Source organism: Numida meleagris, chromosome 5 (genome assembly GCF_002078875.1).
Source record: "Numida meleagris isolate 19003 breed g44 Domestic line chromosome 5, NumMel1.0, whole genome shotgun sequence".
In the NCBI taxonomy this organism is placed as follows: domain Eukaryota; kingdom Metazoa; phylum Chordata; class Aves; order Galliformes; family Numididae; genus Numida; species Numida meleagris.
In genome coordinates, this window is record NC_034413.1 from 29958690 (window position 1) to 29980280 (window position 21591).

General features: G+C 42.9%; 1 protein-coding gene across 7 annotated transcripts in view; it reads right to left on the bottom strand.

The window, feature by feature from the left end:
- JMJD1C (jumonji domain containing 1C) overlaps window positions 1-21591 on the bottom strand; it is a 147952-nt gene that overhangs the window by 21785 nt on the left and 104576 nt on the right. For 3 of the 7 annotated variants that reach the window (XM_021399569.1, XM_021399570.1, XM_021399571.1), the window contains 7 exons: window positions 15419-15524; window positions 11007-11131; window positions 9597-9740; window positions 9289-9478; window positions 7523-9198; window positions 4338-4510; window positions 1097-3306 (listed from right to left, as the gene is read on the bottom strand). In XM_021399569.1, the coding sequence (XP_021255244.1) occupies window positions 1097-3306; window positions 4338-4510; window positions 7523-9198; window positions 9289-9478; window positions 9597-9740; window positions 11007-11131; window positions 15419-15425 (4525 nt within the window). In that variant the 5' untranslated portion in view covers window positions 15426-15524. Of the gene's footprint in view, window positions 1-1096; window positions 3307-4337; window positions 4511-7522; window positions 9199-9288; window positions 9479-9596; window positions 9741-11006; window positions 11132-15418; window positions 15525-21591 lie in introns of those variants that run through there. The other 4 variants (XM_021399572.1, XM_021399573.1, XM_021399574.1 and 1 more) reach the window with 2 other exon arrangements.

Genomic DNA, 21591 nt, shown 5'->3' on the forward strand with positions numbered 1-21591 from the left:
TGTGTGTGTCTACAGTTCACTTCCAAAAAAAAAAACAACAGGGAAACCAGGAGTGACTTACAGACATTTAAAAGGTGCGTTCTCTTGATCATCCCTTGAGTTGGAATCAAAAACAAGAACAAGAAATGCACTAATACTATCACTGGACCCAAGCCAAAATACCTCAGACAGACCGCAACACTGCCAGGACACGGTACAGCTTAGGCATCAAGTGTTCTCAGATAGGAGAAGAGGAACTTTATATGCCAGGCAGTGAAAAGCCAAAGAATGTAATTACATGGAGCAGTACTCATTTTCTTACTAACTCTACTTCAAAATTCTTGCAAAAAGCAATTTAGTTGTAGACTTTCTCATGCTCAACCAGAACAAAGACAAACGAATACTCCTTAGAGAAGAATAAATTAGGATAAAAAATAGGGTTAAGTTCTTGAATAAAATCCCGCCTGCTGGCAGACCAGTTTCTCTTTTTGAGATAAATCTAGTTACAATCTGGCATGTGAAACATCATTACATATAAATTGAAATTCCCATTTCCCTAAATTTCCTTAAACGAGGAACGTTAGCACCACGCAATCAATACACACTCTAGTCAGGAGTGTGAAGTGACTCTCCCTCAAAGCTTTCATTAGATTAACCAAATCATAACAGAGTGGCATCATGCTCTCAAGGAACTGCCTCCGGCTTTCTGATCAAAGGGCAAATTAAAGTTCAACAACAGAGAGTCTCCACCTCTAGCAGTACTCTAAAAATAAATGCACTAGAGCTTTTACCAAAAAAAAAAAAAAAAAATCAGTACAAGATGTATAACTATATGCATCAGCCTGTTCCAGTATGACAGACAGCATAAACCAGTTTGTTTACTGCTTATTTTTAGGCCAAGAACCAGTTTGCACACATATACATAAAATGCAGAACTTCTCCAATCAGGATATTTCAGAGGGCCCCAAGCCTGATAAATCTGGATCCACGCTTTTTCACAAGCACACTCGTTAACGCTTTTCCCAGATAGCGCACGTATCATGCACAAACCCTCCAGGATTAACACCGCCAGAGTTTACACGAGTTTGTCTTTCCCAGATCAGATTAATATACTCACTGCTGTTACCGCCGCTCTGCAACTTCAGCTTGCTTTTTTCTTTGGCACTCCTGCTAAGAACACCATTTGGTTTTACTTCTTCCTCTGCATCACCCTTTTTCCTCTGCAAATCGTTTTGTTTCTTTTTGTAAGTTGGCTTGGGCTGCCGCTTAGTCCTTTGCTCTGACTTGCTCTCGCTTTCATCAGAGTCTCCAGTTTCAGAGCCAGACTCGTAAGTTCGTTTTGCCTTTCTCCTAGGGTGCTTATCTTCCTTCACAAACTTATCTGCCAAGATTTTACTATCTATGTTATTTTGCAAATCATTTGATGTAGAAGCTATTAAATTGACAGTACATGGCTTAATAATTTCTGAAACACTGTTCCCTGAATTCTCTTTTTTATTAGTGTTTTTATCCTCCTCTGAATGTCTTGTCAGCCAAGCCTTTTTCAGTTTAGTGTGGTAGTTTGGCTGACTCGCCTGGGAAGTTTGCCCACTGCCCACAGAGTTTGCTTTGTTTATTGTATTACAGACGATAGCGCTGTCTAAGGAGAGAGAGGTTGAAAATGTCTGATTTTTCACAGAGTTGGACTCTGTCTCACTGGGGTTACTACTTTTAAACTGAGCTGCGGCCAACGCTGCCTTGTGCTTTTTCAAATGGACGAAGTCGGCAGAGGCGGAGAACCCCGGGCCGGGCTGCGCAGCGCTGCCTGCCTTGCCGGGGGGGGGCACGGCTGGCGCTGGAGTGCTGCCCTTGCGCTCCTGGGCCGGTGCTGCCACCTGACCTGCGGCTCTCGAGCCGGCACTCTCCAGCGGCGCACAGGCCAGGGCCGTGCTTGATAAGGAGTAAGTCACTTCTGAGCTGCCCCAGCTCGACACGCTGGTAGTTGTGGCCGCCGACGTGGTCACGTCCATTTTGGTACTGCAGATCATAGCTGTGGTAGGGGTGACGGAACGAGCAACAGTGCCTTGTGAGACAGCTGGAAATTTCTTTTCATACTGTGTGCGAGCGCTGTCTGAGTTCATATTTGGCAGAATGACTCTTCCAGTCTCCCTGGCTTCCGCTGTTTTCAGGCAATCTGCTTGATTTGTCACAGCTGAAGATCTCTCACTGACTCGATCTTTGGAAGCTGACTGTGCTGCTGCTACGCTCTCGTATTTCGTGCTAGAAGGAGGACGCACAATAACAGATGCTGTGGCGGACTGTGACTTTCCACTCACTCTCTCAACATGCCAGTCCACTTTCTCATTAGTGGCAGCGTTGTTAGGCTTCCACGCTTCTGATAAATTCTGTTCAGAAGAGCCCTTGTAAACAGTCTGAGCTTCCTTAGGTTCAGGTACTAAAGTTGGAGGTTTCTGCAGTTCCTGTATCTTACCACCACCAGCATTAACAGGTTGGACAGGGGTCAGAGTGGGAGGTGAAAGGCTGCTGTAGCTGCTTTCCTTCTTCTCCAGGTTCTGGTGCACAGGGGGGTGAAACACGGGCGCTCTGTGCAAGGCAGGCATGCTTCGGAGTGTATTAGAAGATGAGACTGACAACTGAGTAGGGCTCCTGCTGTCATTTCTAAAAGAACCAACTGAGTGAGACTGCACCGACTGTGAAAGCTGCTCAGGTATCTTGCTCACAGAGCCTTCATTCTCGGGTTGGTGCTTAATTAAAGGGGGAGGCTTTGAGAGAGAAGAAATGTAAGAAGGAAGAGACTGGGGACTGGCTGCTGTTGAAGGACTATTAGTTTGCTTATCAACATATGCACTCGAAGCTTCCTTGGATGGGTAAGATCTTGGCGGTTCATTCACTACACTATTAGACAAGGTGGTGAAATAGTTACTCTGTGGCAAACTCTGTGGGACCGAATGCTTCATTTTGTACAGTTCTGACACAGAGCGTTCTGTGTCTTTGTCATACTTTACTGAATGGCTTTTGGGACTTGAAGATAAGGATGTTACCCTGGAATAGTTTTCTCTCTCTCCCTCCAGCGCCTTTATTTTAGCTGTAAAAGGAGCAACTTCAATACTTTCTTGGAGTATTCGTCTGTGTTCTTCTTTGTATTTGCTCAGTCGCTCCCCCGTCTCCTGTGGCGGCCTTGGCAGTTGGTTCAACATTGGATCTGCAAAATGTCTGTGCATATGGCTCTCCTTTGCTGCCTGCGTTCTGCTTTGCTCCAGCTCTGTCTTTATCGGTGCAGTTGTAGCAGAACGTAAAGGTTCAATAAACGCTTTCCTCTCCAGTTCTCTGTTTGAAAAAGGTCACACAGACACAGTTTAGTCTGAAAGTATCGCAAGAAGCTAAACAGGAGACTTTTCTTCCCATGCTCTGAACAAAGTTATCTATTAACACAAAATAAACTTTTCTTTATATTAGGCACAGCTTTCAAAAGTCTTCAGATGACTCAGAAACTCAAGTACCATTAAAAGTCAACATGGCAGAGTCTACTCTGCAGCACGCTGACAAACTTTTCCCTATCACAAGCACCCACGTTTGCAAACACACTAAAACAAAGCCAGAAGACAACGTCAGCTGCTGAGAAGTATCCTCCTGTTCTGTACTTTATTTACACCATGCACAGAGCTGGGACTGTTCAGCCCAGCGAAGAGGAGGTTCTTTTCAACGTCTATAAATAGCTGAAGGGAGAGGACAAAGACAACAGAGCCTGGCAATTCCCAGTGGTGCCCTGTGGCAAGAGATTGCGGCAAGGTGGGGGTCAGCCCCTTCTCCAATGTAAGTAGTGACAGGACAAGAGGGAATGGCCTCAAGTGGCACCAGAGGAGATTAAGGTTGGACGTTAGGAAAAATTTCTTCTCCAAAAGATTGGTCAGGTGCTGGAACGGGCTGCCCAGGGAGGTGGTAGAGTCACCATCCCTGGAAGTGTTCAAGAAACATTTAGGTGTTGTACTGAGGGATATGGTTTACTGGGAAATACTGGTGATAGGTGGGCGGCTGGACTGGGTGATCTTGGAGGTCTTTTCCAACCTTGGTGATTCTATGATTCTAAGAGGTGACAAGAGGCAGTGAGCACAAACTGGAGCGCAGCAGGCTCCCTCTGAACACCAGAAAGCACTTCTGTGCTAGGCAGGTGTCAAAGCACTTGCACAGGCTGCCCAGAGAGGCTGTGGAGTCTCCTTGTCTCCTCCTTGGAGACCTCCAGAAGTCACCTGGACGTGGACCCGGGCACGCTGCTCTGGGTGTCCCTGCTGGACCAGGGTGGGGCCCCGCCACCCTCAGGCATGCTGCGATACCATGAGTTAGAACAACAGTAAACTTACTCTTTGTGATGCTCTACCATGCTTTTGGATAACGGAGGGCTAGAATGCGTTGCCAATTTGAGAGGCCGAAGGGGTTCTGCACTGGATGGTCGCACAGGAATGTGACTCAGCAACCCAAGGCTGTCAGCTGAGGTCACAGGGGTGGGCTGGTGTAACCATGGACTAGGAGTATTCTGTTAACAACAACACAGAAAAAGTCAAACTTCAAGGTAATCATGGGATCTTCAGCACAGTACCACAAGAGGTACTGTATCCAGTCCTATCAATGAGCAGAGTGAAATAATTTATGTCAGCATCAAATTCAGTAAATAAAATTTAACATTTTAAACCACTTTTTGATCAACTGGAACATCTGATTATACTTCCCCCTAGACTTCCAGCATACAAAATCATTTCCGTACATCAGAAGTGCTCTTCGAACAGTTCACTATTTAAGTATGCAGCAGGAATTGTTAATTTAGAATAGCATCTCAAGTTCCTTCCTCAAAATGGAGGAGACCAATGACAGTCTGACAACACTTAACTTCAGTTACTAATAAGACAACCATGAGGTGTTCAACATCTTGCAAGAAGTACTACTTTTGAAGGACAAATAAGGTTTACTACTTCTGGAAAACAACTTCAGCTACATAACGTGTCTCAAAATGAATGACACAAGCATCTCTTTTCTGGTTGATTCCTCTTCTTCCTGCCCCCCAGATGATCAAGTAGACAATCCCAACTGATCTGCTTTATGTTGCCACATATTTTAATACAGCATTATTTCATAATCAGCACACTATTAGAATTATAAACATATACATCTGCCACACTTTGCAGTATGGCAGTTGCAGAGAACACACAATTTTCTACTGTATACCTAAACACTTAAGGATCTGACAATGCCAATCAGCTTCTACCTGTGCATCTTATCTGAAAGTTGTGGAACAGCTCTGCAGAACGGACCATAAGCAGTTCTCAGGCCCCTTCCCCTCTCCCATTCGAGGCCTCCTCAGGAAAAATAAGTGCTGACTTGCAGCCTAGGCAGAAAAGGAAAGCACTGTGCCGGGGAATGCTGGTCAAGTGCTAGATACAGGCCTGGAAGAAGGGATGGCGACAGAAAGCAGAGCTCGCATGCACACCTTAAAGTCTCTCAGTGCTGTTCCACCCTTCATTCCTGGAACTGCTCAGCACATTTCCCTTCTTTGCTCCCCACCAGCACTTCCTTCTCCTTCTCCCCAGCCTTGGTGGCTATCAGAAGAGAAATGCTGCAGTAAAGGGCAGCAAAAAGCTCTTATGATACACACGCACAGAGTACAAAATAGATCTGCAGGTGCTACAGCTTTGAAGTTCTCGTTTCTAGACTTTTGAATATTTAAAGCAACCATTTGGGTTTTGCACTAAGTGTTTGAGTGCACACATTTGTTGGGCCAGGAGTTCCCACGCTGTGGCGAGTTCCCACGAATAGCCTGTAAGCTGTATTACAGTATTATGCAAAGAGACCCATTGCCTTCTCCCTAGAGGAATTGGGGAACATCTGCCTGAGCACCAAGCATTGCCCAAACAGCCTCACAGCTCCAGCAACACACCTGCAACCAGCTGCAGACCAGCCCAAGGACCTGCGGTTGCCGGGAGGGGTGGGCTGGGGGGCTCCTGCCTCCTTTAGCAGCACAGCTCCTCCTGCACCGAGGGTGGCTGCTGCCATTGTTCCAGCTGGAACACAGATCCCTTTCTCCCTTCACAGCATCCATGCAAACTCTTTCTGGAAACGCCCATTCTGGGGTTCTAAGACATATTTAAAAAAGGTCTCCAGTGCCAGAGCCAGAAGACAAGTCACCACAAGACAATTGCCACATATCAACATAATTAAAAAGCTACATGCCTCGGTATGCATGGCTGCATACTTCAGGCAGCCAAAGTGAAAACAGAGTCTATCACACATTCGTCAAAATGGACTTCGGTACAGGGTAGAGCAAGTAGCAACATGAAGAGATAAATCCACCTATAGTTTTCCCTTAAAGCTGCTGCATTTGACTTTATCACAGTTTAGATCAAACTGACTTTGTATTACAAGGCCAACTCAAGCTGAATGTTTGGGAAAGACTCAGCCACAATGGTTTGGCTTTACTCAAGAATGAGGCTGGGGAAGAATAGCCTTCCCCACGATGCAAAGGAAAACAATCTTTATAACCATTCAGAAACTCCAAGCTTTGACGCAAAGGCTTACAATCTGGCAGAAGGACCACTGTCAGCAACATGCCTTTTGTGGTCCTTGTGAAAACCTGCCCAAATTAGGCCAAGTTGGAAGCCTCTAAAATCAGTACGCACATGCTCAGTTTGATGGAAGCAGGCAGTAAAGCTCTCCCAAGCTTGTCTGTGCCACACATGCTTCATCTTATGCTGCTCCTATAAGGTGCCTGCAAGGAGCATGCTGTATCCTGAGCCTGTAGGAACTGAGAAAACTTTTCCTGTAATTGCTGCGTCTGCCTGCCAACCAGCACCACAGCACTGGGTTGAAAACAATTAATTTCTCCTGAGGCTTCAGTGGTTATATTTTGTGCAGAGACAGAGGAATCCCCCTGACTTGAATATAGAGGAGAAAAAAGCAGCTGAGAAGGCAAACAGGAACAGAAGGGGAGAAAAGGAGATGCCAAGAGAAGGCATGCAGATAGGTGTTAAGCACAAGAGAAATGAGTGTTCAGTTCCAGAAAGATTTACAAATGCTACATGGTATTTCTCTTCAGGCCTTCCCACTGGATTTAGGACTCCTTCAGTCCCAGCCATTCTCCATTTTCTTACACGCACACACATTTCACTGTGCAGACAACTGCTGTACCTCCTCTTGTGCACATCTCAACTAATGGTTTCCAGGGTTTAGATTGGAAAGCATTCACCCTATGGACTTAAGGTCCCAAAAACGCTGGCCGACCTCACCTAGCGATTAACTAAAACCAAACATTTCACCTTACTTTAAAACACTGAGGACATCAAGGTTTGGAAAAACTCCCTACTCGCATCCATCGTGAAACAATGGTTATCACAGGATTTCCATTTCTAACTCTACATCTACACAAAAACACCGCCCTTACTGCATACTCGGTGACACACTTGGAGTGACTCAAACTATTGTGTCTGCACCTAGGAAACCACTACTGGAAGACACCAGCCTCAGCTAAGCATGTACTTAAGAAATCAGCACGACTTACCCTTCTCAAGGAAGCCTCTGCGTTAACAGGAGTTTCTGGGTGGACCCATTTCGAGGAGGGCAGGCCGAGTCCTGAGTAAGCATGTGTTCCGTTTGGATACTGCCAAATAATTGGATAAAGCCCTAGCTGATTATAGGAAGCAGAAGGATGGGCTTGTCCGAGAAGATGTGGAGACTGGTGTTGTAACATCTGTTGCTGCTGCTGGTGCGCTAATGCCAAATGGCTTAGGCTGCTAGCATGAGCAGTCTCTAGTCGCGGGTGGCCACCCAGCAAGGAGGCAGCAGGCACTCCGGGCAACACTGCAGGAAGTAGATGAGGATGATGAACGGAATGGTGAGGGGCGGTACTAAGGGGGTGAGTGTTAATAGCAGACAAAGGGGTCTGAGTTGAAGACCCAGGCAGCAGATGGGATGAACCAGTTAATGCAGGATGATGAGCATTTGGATTTAAACAGGTTCGGTGGGATGAGGAATGCAGAGGATAATTATGCTGATGCAAAAAAGGTGAAATGTGATTAGTTCCTGTTTCTTGTCCAATCAGAGTGGGGTCCCTGTACACCGTGAAATGTTCGTTCTTGTCAATGATAAGAGGACTTTTAGTAGCTTCTAGAGCACTAACTCTAGCTGGAACTGGATGAAAACTAGACCTAGGCAAATCATGATCGGTTTTATTGGCTGACCTTGTTAATCCAGGAGCATGGCTGTTTTGGGAACTAACCTTAGGCTTCACAGTATCAGAAGATGGGGTGAATTTAGGCTTAACATCAGGTGACTTTGTTTTAGGATGATCAACTGAAGCACTAGGTTTTGACTTCACAGAATCAGGGACTGGACTTTGTTTACGCAGTTTACTGTCTTCTGCTACAGAAGCTACATTTAACGAAGAAATAAATGATCCATACTGCACTTTTTCTTTTTCAGGATTTAAATGTTCATTTACTGGTAATGCTTTCACAACACCGGGCTGTATCAAATCCATTTTGTTTACAACGCAGCTAACCCAACTTTGATCAGCTTCCTGCTTTCGTGCTTCAAGGAAATTTGCGTTCGCAAACTGCTGTTTTAAATCACTGCTGTGAGATTCTATTTTCGGAACCATTTGCAATCCAAAGGTACTTGCAGCATTATCCTGGCTCTCCTTTTCAGAGTTGTTTTTATTAGTTTTATCAACAACACTTTTTGGAGTAGGTGGTTTGGGTACAAACTGCTCATTTTTTAATTCCGCAGCATGATGTTTTTCTGCACTGCGCTCTTGAACATGTGGATCCTTGGAATTCTGCTCATAAGGTGTTGGCTGCTGTGCCACATGGAGTGAAGGCTTCTCCTGCTGATCTAAGAGCGATGACTTCAGCCGTTCTGGCTCTTCACGTTTTTTATCCTCCTGTACTTCATCCCATGGAGATCGCCTATCTGTTAGTGTTTGTTCTACTCTCTCAATAGTTTGAGATTTTCCTTCTTCTCCATTTATCTTTGAAGTGTTCTTGCTTTTTAACTCATTCTCTGAGTTTTGCTCTGAGGACGAATCTGTTAATCTCTTATTTGAGATTTCTGAGTCACTGCTCTCAGAGAAATCTGAGATATTGTCTGTCCGCAGTCTCTTCATGTTTAATTTCTTTTCATCCTCTTCAGGTTTTCTTCTTTTACTAAGGAAGTGTTTATTTTTGTTTTTGGGGTTTTCTGTTAAAAAAAATTAACACATATTTATCGCAGTTTCAGTCTAGCACCTTTTTAAGAAGCGCTCCCTCCCTTTCCCATTACCGTTCTTACCTCCTCGACCTATATAATCAAATCTTTCCTCTTTCACCTTCTCTTCATCGGGCATGCTGCTATCAGAACCTTTCCGCTTATTTGGCCTAGTGTTCCTCTGCTGCTGGTGCTGGTGAGAATTCTGTTTTGGTGCAGTTTGGGAATTCATTGCTGGTCTGGGACTATTTGCTTGTGCACGTGTATAATGACCCTAAAAATAATTTTGTGATTAACAGACTTAAACGCAATTTTAATTAGCAACTCTAAACATGTATTTTTAATATTCACTATATACAAGAATATTTAGGTAAAAAGATAAATGTATCTACGTGAACTGTGTTGCTGTTCTGGTTGGAACGAGACCGTCGGCGTGAAGTGATGCCAATATTTTCACCTTTCAACAAAGAGTGAACAACGTCATCTAGAAAAGTCATCTGAACCATAGAAGGATCAACATTCTGAGGTTCTAATACCTGGTTATCGAGGAAAAAAAAAAAAAAGAGAAAATAAACAATCAGCAGATGCTCAGACACTGTCCAATCCACATGCCCTGTATCAGTGTTCACCAGTCTACGTTGTGTGCTAAAGGTAAATTAGAGAAAAGCCTACTTAATGCTGACAAGTATAACTGACATACAAAGTCATTCTCAAAGGCTGGGAACAGAGTAAAAACAAAGCACACATATCCTCCAATTTTATTTTAAAGATAACTTTTCTTCCCCCTCTCGTATTTTTTTCTTTTTTTTTTTTTAAAATGCCATCACTTTACTGCCCCTTCCTTTATATTTACCTTCAAATTTGAAATTAAAAGATCCTGAGATCTTCACAGGGGGTAATCCTTAAGTAGTGCTTAAAATGAACAAATATTTTGTGACTTTTACTGCAGAAACACATTGCCATACTGCTTCCAACAGAAGTAAAACTTCTGAAGGAAAAGAAGGAGAACAACTAGAGGGAAGAACTCTTGCTAGTGAGAGATAATATTTCAAAAAGAAAGAAATGCTCAACAGATCTTTAACCAATGTGCTGCAAAGTGAAAAGATTAATATTTGGGGAAAATCATTAGAGCAAATGAAGGGAAAGAACAGACTTGAGCACTAGACTAGTCTTAAATTTGTATTGTCACATATGATTTAGTCAGTCATTTCAAAGCAGATGGGTCATTTGCTATATTAATGTTGAATCACTGCTCTGGTCTCCTGAAACACAATTCATTACTGCCACTAAAAACACCATTAATTCTGTTTGTAATGTCAGCTTCAGGAACACAACTAAAACCTGCCACAGTAAATATAAATTAGGCTGCAACAAAGGCTTTATTCAATAAATTGTGGAAAGTGGATATTTCAATTGCTTAAAAGAACTAATTGTTACTGGAGCACTAAAAGATTTCAGTGTATAGAGAAGAAACTCTCAAGAGAGCGGACAGGGAAGACCAGTTCTTAGAACTGGATCACGTCACTTCAAAGACTTAGCTAGTCAAACAGCGACAACAGAAGAAAAGCAAAACTGCAGGGATGGAATTAATCATATAATTGCGCAAATGTTCAGCTTGAAGAATGCATGAATGGGCAGTCCAATGCAGAGTCAGCCTGAATTTTCAGCAGAGGAAGTAAATGACTTGCTCTGATGGAAGTGAACTGCTTAGTGCTTTTCAGAGTACCGTAAAAAAAATGGAAAAGCTCGCAATGTGCAGTTTATTCAAAGATTGTTTTCCAACATCACAGAGTCCAACTCACCTGGTCATTCATAACAACCATAGTGCGGGTGAAGAGATCATGATGAGTAATGATCCCAGTAAACCACTGGGTGGCAGAATCCTGTCTGTACACTCTCACCCTATAACCATTTAAGGAATATGGACCTTCAGAAAGAGAAGAAATAAAAAAGCCATTGAGGAAATCAGCGAAAAAATGTATTAACAGGTTTTCCTTGTTTTTTAAGCTTCATAGCAAACGTGTGATGTGAATGGCATGGACAGCAAGCTACCAGCAATTCCAGCACGGCACTGCGTGGATTTCACTTTCATTCAGGAAGACATGTTGAAATACAAATGGTACGTTTTAATGCCAACATTTTCAACATACAATTTTGTTATCTAACTAAATCTTTCTGCAACCTTAATGACAAATGATGGGAAAATTCCTGCCTACAAATAGCAACCACAGAAAAGTAATCTGAAAGGCTAGAAAGCGGCAGCAGCAGGTTATACAGAAGCTATTTAATAGGCTAGTCACATGCCCAGATGCTTTGCTGGCAAAACGATTTAGATCTTGGTGTTTAGGCTCTGCATCTGCCAAGTCCTTCCCATAAGTGACCACAGAGTTTCTCTCTATTACAACAGTCAAAAGGCAGCTGAGTGATCCAAGCCCAGCTATGGCTCCACAAAACATTCAAAAATACACACACTAGGAAGACTTTGCTCCTGTTTCAAGATACAGCAACTGTGAAGAAATCCCACACACAGACCTTCTGGAAAGATGAGTTTAATCCATCCCCAAAAGCCCACAGGGAGGGAGGGGGGAAAATGGCATGATACACCATTTAGTTTATGCCTCATTTCAAGACCCAGAAATTGAAGCTCAACAGTTTTATTCATGTTCAATGTCTCACTTGACTATCAGGACTCTAACTTCCACGGCACTTAGTCTTTATATAGCACTTCACGTGATCAAGTAGTGCTGTCACTAAGCTCAGTTTGCTGTGGTTTTCACTGCTTCCGCAACCAAATCCTAAGTCAGGCAGACAGGAACTGAAGTAAAACCAGTCAGTGTCAAGCTGGGAAAAGCCTAACTTAAATGATTCGCTTCAGAGTGCCTCGTTTTGCAGCAGCACAGGTGAAGACAGGATTGCCCTGTCTTTCTAGCTGCTGCCCAGGGCATTAAGCAAGCTTCATTGTCTGCAACAAACAGGACAGATGACAGCTTTCTCTACTAAAATACCCATATTCACACTTCTGGGTCCAAAATACTCTCTGCAAAAGAAACACTGTGTTCATTTAAGAGATGAATAGATGTACAAAACAATATAAATGTAGACATTCCCAAGTGGTCTAGGGGCTTAATTTTGGAACCTGAGAACAACCTTATCTAGGTTTCCAAACAGCTGAGAAAACAGGAACACCGTGCAATGGCACCCTTCTTTCGCCCACATCCACCTCACTCACTGCACTGCTGCGAACTTGAGTCCCACTGAACCACATGAGCCAATGGAGTTAGTTCATCCCCAGAGCATGTTTCCAGCTGCACAGCCAGGGTCACAGCAGCACCAGGGCAGTCACTACCTGACACAGACATGCAGAGGCAGAAAAAGAGCAGAAATCTAAAAATTTATGTCCCACGTTCCTGGTCTTGGACCAGACTGGAACTGGGTTCCCATGGGGACACATTTCCCAATGGCTTCTCTCCAAACCCTACTCCAAATACCCCCGCCAAATGCCTCGAGCCCAGCTCTCACACTTCTGCCTGCATCAACCACATTCTCCATGTCTCAAGCCCTTCCCAGCCATCCCACAGCTCTACCAGTGTCTTTATGTGCAACTCTCCAATCCTACTTTCCTACTCCACCTCTCCTTCTTTTCCATCCTACTGTTAACTGCACAAAGATTTCCAGTCTCAGTCTCTTGCTTAACCAGATCCAGCCTCTCCTCTCTCCCCAGCTTCTTGCCTCATTTTAGCATTTATGATTCCCGATCACTGGCTTCCAAATCCTTTCCCAGTCTTCTCAGTTTACAAGCTCTATCCACCCTTCTGCAACAGCTTCCAGCTCCTCTCGTATTCTTCTGCGCTGACCCAGTGCCAATTTCTTCCCTCACACTTCTTGCTCTCATCTGTCTCTGTCATTCATCCAGCTTTTATCCTATCTACTTGCAAAATAGACTTTCTCCACCTTTAAAAACAGTGTGGTTTATTCTGTGCTGCTGGGTGCCAGGAAGGTGAAAGATGAAGCTGCGGTTATGTGACACCAGACGGCCCAGCTCCAGCCCGGCCCAGCCCCAAGCAGCCATTACAGGAAAGGCCTGCCTTTGTCTGCAGCCCCTGCCTGAATCATGCTCGGCTACACACTGTTAAAACAGCATGTGCAGCGCAATCAGGAAATATCTTCAGTGCTGAGGCACACTCAGTGTTTCAAGAGAATTACTATATATTCTGCCTCAGAGATTGCAGTGATAATAAACCTGATATGGAAAAAAATATATCTGAGATTTTAATTGTTAAAAATCAAAGCCACTTCACTGAATAAGTTCCGTGAACTGGTTTTATTTTTCCCAACAGCTTTCACAGCAGCCAAGTTTGGCAGTTTGGCAGTTGCTTGCTTCAAACAAGGAACAAACTACTTTCCGGCCAAAGCTACTAAGCACGCTGCTCTGACTGCCACCCAAAGAACAGGTCACCTGGGACAGCTTTTTCCTTGTCTCAGTTCTTGTTGTAATCAGAGCAGTTCTGACTAAATGACCCTTCCTCAAACTGGCACGCTTCCTCCCAGGCATTCAGAACCAGATTGCAACATTCTTCTCCAGCTCTCCTGTTTTCCCAGAAAAAGTTTTAACTGCAATAGGTATTAGATGATGACTTCAGCACAAGAGAATGAGGAAAGGGCTGAATCCTAGAAATGGTGTAGAGGATGGCAGCAACCTTAACAGATGGGTTTGGATACAGCAGGAGTGAAAATGTTGCTCAAGCCACAGGGAAAACGGTGATATAGAGGGCAAAGAAAAAGCAAATGGAGGGGAGGAGAAAGGAAGGATTACGTGACTTGACTAGCTGACAGCAGCTAGAACCGCCACGGAGCTCTCCCTGAGCCACTGACGTGTGCGCAGGCAAGGGAGGCTACTCTGTAAGCATGCCACTGTTTGTCTCATCTCTTCATCTAAAATGCTCCTGGTCAGGTGCCCCTCAATGCATCCAAGCATCCATATTATATATTATTATAATAATAATATAATAATATATAATAATAATAATATAATAATATATTAATATTGCATATTATATATAGATAGATATAAATAGTTTATTTATATAATATATATGTGTGAATGACACAAAGACAGTTCCTAGAATGATGGGATGGACCTATGTGAGCTTTGTGGATGAAGCACTGGCAGTTCCATCTATACAACTATTCTGACGTTGCTGGGGCTTTGCTCAACTACTGGCTCTGTACCTGTGTACACAGAGACTTTTCTAATGTGTTTTTCTTGTTACTCTTGTGAAACACAATAAGCAAGCTCGATTTTAGTTTCCTTTTCATAGAGCTCTAATCTGATTCTACATCACCTCCCAGTCCAGTTTTGGCTGAAAATCTCATCAACAGGCTATCAGTTCATGTTGTATCTGGTGGTATTAAGATAAAAACCAAAATGCCTAATACTAACCTACCAATTTACTATCTACACAACTCCGTGCATTGCTTCTTCAGCATCTTTTCTCTGTGGTCTGTAAGAACAGTCCTAGTGAAGCAAGTTAAAAACTACACAAAAGGACAGACGAAGTTGTGGGGCTGGGTTTGTTTGTTTGTTTTTTGGTATTGTAGCATCAGTATTATACTTACCATATTTCTCCCCTTAGTTTACCAAACCTGCCAGCAAGGAAATCTCAGTCCCATTCTTAAAATACCAGATTATTTGCTGCTCTCCTCCCAGTCTTAATTTATAAAACAACCACGTAAGCATTTCTGCCCCAAAGCTGCATTGCCGTGAGACAGGGATTTCAGCCCAGACCCACAGAGGCTAGCTTCTGCTTCCCGTTTCTAGAAATGCCTCTGTAGAGCTATCTGGCTGTCAGTTCTGCAGGAAGTTAATGAATACACTGCAAATGCATATAGTTCAGTTTCAGGCAGGCTGAAGAGAGTGTGGTTGCCCTTCATACACTTCACAACCAATGTTATAAAACACCTCCATTTCAGACTAATGATATTCAGCTTTTGCTGTAAACACTAAGACATCAAACAAGTTAAGAACAGTCTGAAGAAGTCATGCACAACTTCTTACACAGTCTTGTTTTCTTCTTTTAACAAATACTTTCCAAAACACCGAGTTACAAATATATCCTCCATTATACCACAAGCGCTATGGGAAGATCCCCACACAACTAATGGTCGTAAGCTAGCTAACACAGAATAAAAACAATACAATTTCCCAAATAATTACCTTGCATAAAAATCTCCTGAACCTTTTGTTCCTTTACCCAGGCTTTTACTTCCTCATGTAACTGCGGGTTATCCCTGAGAACTGGGTTTAGACTGTCTACGTCGTCCTAAAGTAGAGATTAAAAAAAGAACCATATGTTATGTTTACTTGCAACATTTCTGTTTACTTTCCTAAGTATATCTTAGGGTACAATATTAAGTAGTTTGAAACTAACTTTACCAATTCCCTACAAATCCCTGTGTTACCTTTAGGAGAAAAAAAAAAAAAAAAAACAACTTTGAAGTGCAACACAGTTAGAAGTTATTTCACAGGAAAACTGTATGTCAGGGCCTGCATGTGGCCAGACTTGTAAGCTATTAATAGGATCACACTTTCATAAATACTGTCTTACTACAAGCTAAAATTAGCCTATAAAGACTGCAGTGTTTACAGGTATGTGGAAAGAATTAAGCTGTGATTAAACAAATCAAAAAATTTCCCTCACTTTTGCATATTTGTCAAATTTAATATAGACATATTGAGCATAAACATAGACCAAAAACCCAAACATAACGCGTAAGAGATACCTATATAGCAAGAGAAAGAAACACCATTACTGTTCCTGCATTAGGTAAGCCTTTGTTAATTAGACAATTTCAAATAAGGCATGCTATAATTTTCATCTCACTTCTGGAAAAGATTCTTTTCCATTATTTGTGTAAGACAAGATCTGGTAATTAAGTCCTATTTGGCAACACAGTCCGTGTATCAAGGAAAAATCAGGCCCACATCAGTTTCATATCTCCGAAAGCATGGCTCAAACCATCACACATCTCTGGACCCTTTGAATGACTATGTCTCTGTATTTCAGAGCAAATCTGCGATTTCTGCCTTCGAGGCTGCGGTAGAGAAATAAAGCTGTGGTGCAGCTTGGTGTTTCCTCGTGCAGAAGGTGGCCTTGGAAATCCGTAAGCTGCAGGAACACTCATTTGTGCTGAGAGAACTTCAGACAGCTAAAATCAGAGTGGTTCTCAACATACAAAATGTAAAGTGCCTTGTAAGTGCTGCTGCTGAGATCAAGTAATTTCTTTCCTTGATCTCCAACAAGTTCCTTGATGTTTCACAATTCATTATGAAGAGCTCCAGCCGCAGCATATGAAGATACAAGCAACACTCAGAGAATCATGCTCTGCTGCCAGGCCCTTGAGTGACACGAGCAATTTTGCTCTATTTATCTGAATGAGATTATTCCTGCTAACTCACCGATCACAGGACGTCTATTTCAAATTCGAAACTCACTTCCTGACACCTGAAGATGTGCCATGCTCCATAATGGAGAGCGCAGCGATGCTTCAGCTATTAGAGAAAATTATTTTAATCTTTCCTTGTGCTCTTGAAAAGGATACAGTCACAGATCCGAATGGAATGGTCAAGGTGATCTTTATAACACACATGACATGGAGGGAAGGAAAAGCGAAAGGGAAGCTAACACAACCTTCGCCATCAGGTTGAAATCACCAAGCAGACAAAAGCGCTGCTGATATTATCAGAGATGCAGGATGGGCTGTGCCAGAATTTATTCAAGAACAGCAGGGCAGCAAAATTCTTCCTCTCCTGAGGCAATCAAAATGGATGTGATCCACTCTACTTTCATTTGCAAATCCATCTTTGGATTGATCCCCTACCAGGATCCAGAAAGGATGGAATGATTTGTCAGGGACCCCACCGACCCTGCGGCTATAGCCACACAGTGACACCCTACCCTGCTGCCCAGGCACTCTCTCACAGCAGCTGCAGGAGATGTCCGTCCCAGTAATTTCGTAGAATCATTATGGCTGGAAAAGACCTCTAAGATCATCTAGTCCAACCGTTTACCTACCACCAATGCTACTCACTAAACCATGCTCCTCAGTACCACGTTGTACCTCAACGATCCACAAACATTAGGCCTATGCAATCAACTGAGGCACTGCAACACTGACGTCTGGTTGACTCAAAAGAAATGCAGCTAACACAGATCTTGTACATCTTGAGTAGCTCCTTCGATCCCCTTGAGGGCACTGCTATCTTCATTTCAAGACTGCACACATTAGTTAGGCACCCAGAAACTGGGCTTGTTATGCTAACATTAATTCCATTAGTTCTTTCTGCAAAGATTCTGATCTTCACTTTTTCTTGAAACACACAATGTTTGATTTGTCATGTTTCTGAAAGCAACACGATGCTGCTCCTTTTTTCCTTAGATTTCCTTCCTAACCATCATTGCTTTCTTTGAACTTAACACTGAAGATAACAGTGAACCCACTGACAACACATTTGAACCTTTTTTGCTCCATCTCTTCATCTGATGCACAATGCACTGGCACCAGTGACTGGTATTTTTGACTGAGTGCTTTGTCTGGACAACTAGAAAAGGAGACTGCAAACTTCACTTTGTGTTTATTTCCTTACTCTTGGAGAACTGTGAGCTCATGTCAAGAATTAGCTAAAAAAAAGCACAACAGTGATCAAAAACCCATTACACGAACTGCACGCAGGTAACACTGGGATTATGTAGAGGGTATCAAAGAGAACCCAAGGTTTGTTAACACACACACGCACAAAATACGCATTTAACACATCATCAATCACTGTGCTAAAGAAAGTATTTTGCTTTTAGATGTGAACATGTTTTACATGCTGGTCAATGTAAATCAGAATGGCAAAGCAAAATTGTAACTGACAAGTGAAGCTCCATATCAAGACAATTAAAGAATTGCTTCTGAAATCTCAAAAAAAAATTATTACCTACTTATATAGAAAAAAGTGTATGCCACAATTGATGTTTTTTTTACATCTAGAAATCAGGAAATTCATTGCATAATGTCTTTAAACTGGATGGTGATGGCCATAACTAAACTGGTTTATTGCATATGACAAACTTCAGCAAAAACAAAAACAGGGCAATGAGCAGAAGGCTGATATCTGCAATCTCTTCCCTACCTCAGCACTGAGGATGAGCAGATGACTGCAGTACCCAGACTCTTTCCTTAACCTGGACGTATGTTGATCAAGAAAAAAAAACAACTCTTGTCAACTGATTTGAACATTGGCAATTAAGGCTTTCAAGTTTTCCTTTCCTTCTTGGCTGAACTGGAAGAATTGACAGAATAACCTGCAAAAGAATTAACTGCCTCACAAGGTTTTCCTCTAGCATGTTCCTCATTTGAAAGGAGTTTTACTCACAAAAATAAATACAGTCCCCCTCTCAAACCAGTTTTTCCACAAGTCTCAGAATACATCCTCCAGAAGGATGCTAATGCTGGTTTGAAACCCTTATGAAATGCAAATCAAATAAATGGGCCTACAATTTTCTTTTTTTAAACCTACTGTAGGATGCTCTTTATATACTGTTTCAAGAATGACTACATGCAATAGCAGGAAGAAGGCAAAGGGCTTATGGAGCACAGAGGTACGGCAGGAGTAATCCTTCTTGTCCTTCTGGGAGCCAGTCACATGAAGGAACATGACTACCATATGTGTGCCAATCCATGCCAGGTTTTACATGTCTTTGCTGCTATTTTTCCTTCCCACCACACCGACAAAGGAAGGCAAGACTAAGGCAAAGTGGACTCTGCTTAATTATCCAAACAATACTTGAGCATGATCTGTGTCTCCTAAGATGGTCATTCTCATGCGCTGGACTTCTACAAGTTCTAAGAAGCATCAAGAATGAACCTTTCCCAAAAAAAGAAGCGATCCACTGTTTTTCTGAGCATCCCTATTCTTTCTTGTGGTGTGTGGAAACCAGACCACCAGGTTTAGACACCACACTGCTCCAGCCAGGCACACCTCATCTCCACCTCTTCCCAGGAAGGAGCAATCTTTGTTCAGAGAAGCATTTTCAGAGGGCTTATTCAGACAAAAGTAAGTCGTAATTCAGAGCCCCAGGTGAACAAGTGCAGACAGATCACTTACAATGATGCTTCTAAATTCCTGTCAGTTGTGGATCAATCTGGAATTTCAAAGTGAGAAAACGAAGATAAAATCCAAACACATACAGAATTCTACTTCAAGCCCTACCCGCAAACAAAATACTGTTTCACATGCTGACAGGCATCCTTGGATGAATAGAACGTGCTTACTGCCTGAAAAGCCACCCAAAGTGCCTACTGAAAGGTTCAAATGACTGCAAGTTCCTCTTCCTTTTTGGTTAGTAGGGCATGTCTGTGGTGGGAATGCTCCCACAGCTCTCTAACTTTCCAACAAGCCTTGTGCTATCAAACCAACATGTTTCCTCAGCATTTTAAAATGCATGTTGAAGTCACTCTTCATAAATTTGAAGGACAGAAACAAATTCGTTGAATAGAGAAGCGAAAGCCCAGAGCATGACACAAAAACTCAAGAGTACATTCAAGTACAACTTCCATCTCCACCCGCAATCACACTGTGTGCGCTGCTCATAGAAAGGTATGCTAAGTCCACCACCAGCTGACAATGCTTCCTTTTCAGTGAAGATGAGAACTGATGATATGTATTCCGGGAAAATCAGTCGTGGAAAAACTGTGGCTTTTGTCATTAAAAAAAACCTTAAATTGGTGCCTTGAAGACCAAGTCTCAACTCACGCTGTACATTAAAAAACTGCAAGTGTTTATTTGGGAGATCTCCTTCTTTGGCCACAGAATCTACATTTGGTTTGGATGCATTAAGGACATCTCTTCAGCATCAGTAGGAACTCATTTCAGCTAGCGTTTTACAGAGAACGACTAAGGAGATTTTGCAGTCCTCACAAAGGTCAATGCCACATTAGTTCTCACCATCTGTAGCTTAATTAACTATAGCTTCCTCTGGCTGCTTAGAGGTTTTCTGATGATTTAGGACACAAATTAAATGAAAACTAGTACATAACCAACCTGAGAGTCATGCTTACAATGTTTACACAGCACAAGCTGCACATAAGAATATAAGGCATTTCATTAGTGCTTTAATGGTAGAAGGACTCATCAAAATTCAAGCAGCGCAAATGAAAAATTCAGAGCTCTAAGAGTCAGAAGCTTGCACCTTCCCTTTCTTTATCATGCACATTTTACCCAACTCAATTGTCTAATATTTAGATTTCCATTACTTCCATTCCTTGGTAACTAGCCTTCTTTTTTTCCCCTCTTTTCTCTTTCACTTATTGCATCACTTGACATAGATCTCATTTTATCACTGATCTGTTATCATCTTCCAGTCATTACAATCTTTCGTTTTTAACAAACCTTACATCTTAATGGTGTTCTGCCTGACACCTGACCTGAGTTTAAAAAAGAAAAAAATAAAAATCTGGACAGGCAGGTTATCAGAGATCTTCACAGGACATCACCTATGAATCGGAAACTTTCCTTTGCCAAGCTGCAAGACTTTTCTCCAGCAGGAAATGATGTGAATCCAACTAAAATACAGAGAAAGTGGCAATGACTAGCCCCCCAGGCAGCATCACCCACAGCAGCCACTGCCAAGGCCAAGCAGACCACACCAAATCCTTGCAAAGCAAAAAGCAACTAAAATAAGACTAAAATTAATAGATCTTCTGTAGTTCCACATGTCTTCCTACACCCATGCATATCCCCTTGGCATGTTCTTCTAACAAGCTGTTTTCTGAGCTGCTTCCAAAGGCCGGCTGGCTGCCACGCCGCTGTGCTGGGAGCAGCCAGCAGCAGGCTGTGCCGCTCCTCTGAGGCTGCTAGCCACAAACAGCCTCCAGGAGGCTAACAACTTTTGGGGGAGACAGTAACTTCCCGTTTACCTAAAACAGCTTTGTCTGCAAAGAGCAGAGGCTTAGGCTTGCAGGCAATGCTGGTGCTCGCTATGTAAACGCAACCCACACTTGACCTATTTTCTGGTGCTCCTGAGCGCACGGTCACCACTTGCCTCATGCAAACCCAGCTGCTGCTGGCTACTCGTGAACCAGTTTCACTAGGCTGGAGGGCATAGCCCTGACCCCTAGCCCAGGCACAGACTGAGCTGAGCGCTGCCGTGCTGCTTGTGGGGCGCACAAAGAAGACAGAAACACGTCCTCATTCTACAAGAGGCTCTGAATGCACTCTTAGCAGAGGGACAGACACCTACAGATCCTCTGGACCACACATGTTTAAGACTACAGCTTCTTCACAGTGTGTAATAGCGCTACTTCTGAATAGAAAGTCAATGTTAAAGGAAAAGGAGATGAAGG